We start from the raw sequence: 6,640 nt of genomic DNA, 5'->3' as shown, positions 1-6,640 counted from the left end.
TAAGGGAGAGAATGCCAGCAGCTTCTACCCCACTTTTCCCATTAGATCTCCATGCAGAAAAAGGAACACTGATAAGGGTTTTTTTTGTTACTATAACATTTGTAACATTACTATAACATTTGATATTGACCCTTAACGTGTAGCTGGGGAGAAAGGAAGGACTTTGACTAGTATCTTAGGGTGTATTATTCATCAGGAACCTCTGATAGCAAAAAGTATTCTAACAGGCAAAAACCCCTTATGCCTGTTAAAAGCGTTAAGAGCAAGCTCAAGTGCAGAGTTTCCATACCAAATGCCAAAACTACATAATGCAGGGAACTGTGGCTAGACAACATAAGTTCAAACTTCATGCTTTATACTTCCAAGCAGCTTTAAGCACTTACAGACAGCGTTCATATTCCTTTCGATACCACAGAAATACCGACTCAGTCCTGAGGTCCACTGACAGAGTGTTCTCTTAAGACTGACCACCACCACAAGTTCCAGAAGGTGGGACAACCCCCTTTAGGAAAGAGCAAGGCAACTGCCACAGCTGTAGCTTTGAGAATATGTTAATCTGCAGATCTCAAACTTCATTTGCAAATCTGCAAACTTCATTGCCTCACCAACAAGCTGTACCAAGTAATCCAAAGAAAAGTCATATTTTTGATAGGAGATTAGCAGCGTGTCCTTCTAACTATTTCAATTGTGCTACCCTTCAGTATCCCTGTTTTAGAAGGGGGGGTAGAATAAGAACTTATGTGTGTCTTTAATTATTTCCATACCAGTTAGAATAGGCGTTATTTCTTTTCCCAGATAAACAATATTCATCCCCTTATACTAATTGTTTCCATTTCAAAATCACAAGATCCCTCCCACTCTAGTTTTGTGGTACAGAAATATCTGCCATAGCTGTATACACTATTTTGTGTCGTAATACAGGCTACTATAATTAGCTTCAATCTAACGTATACTTTTTAATATCTTGTTTGGTTTTTTTAAGCTTATAAGCAGAAGCAGAGCACCTTCTAACTCTTCCTAAAGGGACTTCAGCAACAGAGCAGAGAGAGAGAGATGTCTCAACTGATCTTAAAACTGTAAGACTGTGGGCTGCAAGAACTCTTTGACAGGTACTCCACACAAAAGATTAATGAAGACTTATTTTTGTGGTATGCACATTTCCCCCATCTCCCTTGACTAGTCTATCTTATCACACTGCTCTTGCTGTAGCTTACAGAGATAAATATACGTGAACTTGTTACCTCTGTATTACAAAACTGATTTTCAATGACAGTGATAAGGTAAGATAGAAACTATCCTGATCAAGTTTTGTTCACAGAAACTGATTAAACATAAAAGAATGTAGAAAAAAAATTGTCATCTAATAAAAAAATTTGTTGTTCACTCACTCTTCTGTTCCACAAAAGAAAAATAAGAATCATGTAACAGACTACGGAAAAGGGAAGAAGGCCACACAGAACACCCTACATTTTACTGCAGTTTTCTTAAGAAATACTTGCATATAATATAGCAACAAATAAAATCTTCTACTTCTAGAACTTTTCAATAAGCTTTCCAGTTGGCTTTCTCTCACCTTCACTTAGACCCAGGAGCTAAGTCCCATGCAAGAGCTATAGAAGCATGGAAGTGGCCAGCAGAGCAGACAGCCCAATGAAGAAAGTCACCACTCAATTAACCCTGAATTTGGGGGTTTCACATTGAAACGCCACCTTCCCTTTGAGCTTTTCATCAGCCTCCAACAGTTAGACACACAACTACCATGACCTTATCTGAACTGTAATATTTTCTAAACAGAAAGCTATTTATTCCACATTTGAAACTGAAAGCATTTTCTTCATTTTATTAGGTGAGCAGCAAGTACTGAAAAGGAATACATTTCTTGCAGTGACCAGAATTAACAGTGGAATTACTAGAAACCACCAGGCCTCCCCGAAAGGCTTCACATGCAGACAGAAACAGTGTGGTCAGCAGTCACATCAATGCTTGGTTTTCAACCCAAGTGAGGTATGGTTTCCTTGCCTTTCATATCAAATACAGTTAAGCAGATTTATTTCAGAAGTTTTCATGTTGCTTTTGCATTCACACATTAGTGCTCTGCTGCTTTCCTCAGACATTCCTCTACTTCCATCAGTAAGTCAGTCCACACGCTTAGGCCACAGACCTTATAGTCTCCATCCCGTGCCTTCAGGAGTTTCAGAGCAGCTTGGGTCTGTCCCCTGAGTAGCGCAGATCCCTGGCACAGGCAGCTGAAGCGCTCCCTCAGCTCCTCCCAGGACAATTCAGCTTTGTCAAGACAACTTTTAACCCACCGTCCCTGCAAGGGGTCATAGAGCAAGCGGCTTCCCCAGGCGGTTAACAGGTCCAAATAAGGTCTGCTTAACTGGGTATAGTAACCAGCTAGGGAGGCAAGAAGGGAGCCCGGGAGGAAAAGGCAGAAGGCAGAAAATCGCTCCATGTTCCCCAGCAGCCAGGAAAGCAGAGGCCTGGCAACGCATTCACCTCCCGTTCCACTCGCCTGGTTTCCGTCTACGCTGGTCCCATCCTGACCCCTGCCTCCGGCCTGCTCAGTACCACTCCCCTGCCTCAGCAGCTGCAGCGCCGCCGCCACCACCTCGAAGGCCCGGGGCTGAGGAAGCTGCTCCAGGACACCGGCCAGCCAGCGCAGCCGCCCCGCGGCCTCTCCAACCGGCTCGGCCTGTTGCCCCTCCTCCCACAGCCGGCACAGCAGCAGCTGCGCCTTCGCTTGCACCTGCGGCTCCAGCCCCTCTGGCGGCGGCGACAGGCCGCGGGGCAGCGCCAGCAGGCGGAAGGCGGCCTTCTGGCGGGTGAGGAGCGCCAGGCTGCGTAGCTCCGAGCCGGCCTCCGCGCCGGGAGGCTGCAGTAGGCTGTGGATCAGGCGGCGGCAGGCAGCGGGCGGCAGAGCACTGTTCTCCAGCAGCGCCAGGCCCAGCAGCTGCGGGCAGCGTCCCAGGTGGGGGAAGCCGAGCAGAGGACTCGGCTGACCCCGCCGCAGCCGCCGCCCCAGGGCTTCCCGGACGCGAGGTCGGCTGCGGAAGCGGTCGTGGAGGTGCTGGAAATACCGAGCCCACTCCAGGGCCCTTTCGAGGGTCAGGAGGTCCCAGTTCCGCACCAGCGCGGAGCGGGAGACGGCCAGAAGCGCAGGCAGCTGCTCCACCTGCTCCAGCACGGCCTCCATCACGGCCAGCCCCGGCCTTGGCGCCACTGGTTTGAGCAGAAGTCCCGCCTCCCGCCGGGAACTAGAGCCAATCCGAACCGGCGAGGGAGGGAATTTGTAACTCTATTGGGTAGCTCTGACGTCAATCCGATGCGGATTAATTTGCCGTTAAAGGCGATTTTAAACGACTGCCTGTCTCAGTCACTTGTGTCTAATCTGTCAGCGAAGGGTGGGGGAAATTTAGCCGAATTAAAGCGTTAAAAACCGAGCAGGATTAAGAAGTTAAAAAAAACCCCAACAAACAGCTAAGAGTCTTAGAATAAGCTTTAGAAGAATATTCCTAAATGCCCCTTAAGTAAAATTTCAAGAGCAAATGTCCCATGTCCCACATTTGGAGGTAATTCCCAATTTCTGTGGTACACCTCATCCCTGGAGGGCAGCCATGACCGAGCTCAGCATGGAGCCAGGCTGGCTCCTCAGCACTGCCCGCGGCTTGGTCCCCTGCCAGGGCTTCACCCTGCTGACCTACAAACTAATTAGCTTTGTAGCTCATTAGCAGTTCCCTTGGGTACCTGTGGTAGGCCTCTGGCTGCCTGCAGAGGTAATGGCTAACACCTACCCTGACCTTCTGGGCACCAATGCAGCCAGGGATTCACACACAGATGTCCCCCAGACAGCATGGTGGAAACGTGTTATAACTGCTTCTCGCTGTAGTGAGGAGAGGTGACTCCTTCTCCCTTTCCTGCCTCTGCCAGCTGAAGGACAGTTTTACATGGTAGGCCAGGGGTATCAGGCATAGCCTGCAGCCTACCTGTTCGAGTGACTGTTCCTGGGCATTTCCCTCATGTCCGCCGCCTCAAAGGTGCGAGATGGGTCCTTTGCTTCCATCCTCATCCTCACGACAGACCTACCACACTCAGTGCTCCCTCACAGCGTGGAATGGAGCAGACCGGCCTGGCTTCTGGCAGCTTCCGCAGGTGCTGCCTGCACCCCTGCCCCTGAGGCGGCGAAGCAGTGGCGGGAAGCCGTCGGGGCGCTGGAGCTGGTAGGTTTGAGAGCTGCTGCATGCTCCTCGGGGAGTTCACGAGCCCCGGGGCATAATCCTGGCCACTGAGCGGGTACGGAGGCAGCGGAGAGGCCTGGTGAGCCCCCAGTGCTATCAGCTGGGCTGGGAGCTGGGCTGCAGGGCAGTGCTGGCTGCAGTAGTGCCCGGGGCTGGGCATCCCCCTCTCACCCACGCCTGGCAGGAGATGGCCCCGTGGCCCACCCCCTGGGTGACAGCAGTGAGGGGCAACACAAACCCTGCTGCCGGCCTGCCGGAGCAACCATTTTGGGAAAGGCTTTCTGAAAGGTAAGAGCAACACCTGGCTGAGTAAGTTATGTTTGACAGGAATTTATTGAAGGAACCAGCAACAGAAACCGAACTATAATGTTGTGAGCTACAATACCATAAAGCAAACCATAATACTCTTCCTCTTGTGCAGAACTCATGTTTTTTTCCAGACATCTTAGTGCTGGAAATGGTTTCCTCTGGGTTTGTTATCTAAATGAATTGCATTCTGGGGTGATGGAGTAAGTGTGCAAAGACTCTTGATAGCAAGTATTCTTTAGTTTAGATAGTAAGGACACAACTCTTACAGCCTCCAGGTTACACCTGACTTCAAACTAACATGGGGGAAAGACAAGAAAGAGGCCCATAACGTGCTTCTGCTACTCTCTTTTCCACTAAGAAAAACTGAAGTCTCTGAACAGAGCCACTAAAGCCATTAGAGTCCCATGCCTTGCTAGGAATATGCTCAGACCTTGTCCCCTAGCCACACACCCCTGTCCTAAAGGTAGCTGCTAGCTGTTGGTGACAGGCTTCTCTAATTCACATCTTATTCTCTCTTTTGATTTATTTTGGAAGTAAGAAAATTTTAAGTAAGGGTTTAGATACTAGTCTCCCCTCTTCAAACCCTCTCCAGGGCTGCCCTGGATGGTTGTTTAGGAAATCTCTTTCAAGTACTCTCAAGAAAACAGAGCTCTCATCTGAGCTCTTATTCTATTTTCTTATTTCAGTCATCTATTTAAAATAAACATGGGGTTATAGACTTGATGGTCTAGATCACCTGTAGGTTAAGGGCCTAATACAGGAACTAGAGTGAAATTCTATGGCCCTTCTGGTTGAAGGGACTCATAACAATCCCTCAGAAATCTACGAGTACAATATATTTTAAGGTATCCTTCTGAAATAGATGTTTTTCTCCTGACAAATCTTTTTTAAGATTTCTGTTAACTATTTCTGGAGTAATAAACATAAAATTGGATACAGGTGGCTAGAGATTTGTTGCATTGTTAACAATGGAATTGTTTTTGTTATTACTAAATTCGTACTTACCTAGTATCTGCCATGCCCATATACTCCAAAGCATATTATAAACTAATTACATTAAAAAGAAGATGGAACACGCAAACTCTTCAGTTACAGACAACTAAGTGTAACACTTTGGGACATTTTACTTAATGCTTTACTTCAATGGAAGAGTGATAGAAACCTGAAGTGGTTGGAATATAACTACATATTATGTACCTTGGTCTCTCGGTTAGTTTTAATACAGCATCTCTTAGAATTACGTGCTGTGGCATACAGGAGGAGGAGAACAGTTTCAGTGAATGCCAGACCCATGTTCTATTTTAGTGAGGGATGTTTTTGGAAGTGCATATGCTCTATGTCACGAAGAAGAGGAGATATTTCCCTTTACGTCAGAAAACTTTTCACAAGAACTCTTACACATTATTGTTCTTTTTCTTTATTGGATGAACTATATGGGTTTATATCCTGTGAGTGTCTCTGTATGTTACAATTGAAAGAAATCAAATAATCACATTTGCAGCACGAGGAAACTAAAAAAAACAGGTTGTGAAAATCTAACTAGACTGGAAAAAAACTACCAAGTAATACTGTATCTGGAATACTCTTGCATGTGAAGGAAGATGGCCTGTGTATTCTAATGAGTCTCTGTAGAGCTGACTGAAAAATGGAATTTCCATTATACAAAAAACTGTGAGTATTTCAGCACTTGATTTTGTCTCAAATTAGGGTGAAAAGTCTAAATATCAGCTAGTAGTCTTTTTCATCAAGGTGATACAGGCTGACAAGGCTGTAATGAAATCATTCATGAAAAGAAATATTATGTATTTCTAGGTATTGCAGCTGCATTTGGAGTCTCCAGTCATGATGGGGCACAGTTGATGCATATAATGAAAAATAGAGCCTGATCTGAAGAACTAGCAGAGTTCTGCATAAGAGAACATTAGAAGATGGATTTAAAGAACAAATAAAAGAAACAAGGTAACACTAAGACAGTTATAATTCATGTAATAAATTGTTACACTACAATACCCTTTAAAAATGGTAATTCTTTTTCCACACTCAGTATTGAAAGAGCTCCCTTTCTACTCTAAGTTTTGTAGTAAGAGCCTCAT

General features: G+C 46.1%; 1 protein-coding gene across 1 annotated transcript; it reads right to left on the bottom strand.

Moving 5' to 3' along the window:
• Positions 1-2,079: 2,079 nt before the first annotated feature.
• FANCF (FA complementation group F) lies at positions 2,080-3,201 on the bottom strand (the record flags this gene model as incomplete). The annotated part of the gene is given in 2 exon segments (XM_081999882.1): positions 2,080-2,103; positions 2,105-3,201. Coding segments are annotated over 2 exon segments (1,116 nt in total). The 5' UTR covers positions 3,197-3,201.
• Between the last annotated feature and the right edge of the window lie 3,439 nt (positions 3,202-6,640).

Source organism: Phaethon aethereus, assembly GCF_964289735.1.
Source record: "Phaethon aethereus genome assembly, chromosome: 5".
NCBI lineage: Eukaryota > Metazoa > Chordata > Aves > Phaethontiformes > Phaethontidae > Phaethon > Phaethon aethereus.
This window is presented reverse-complemented; position numbering and strand designations above follow the sequence as displayed.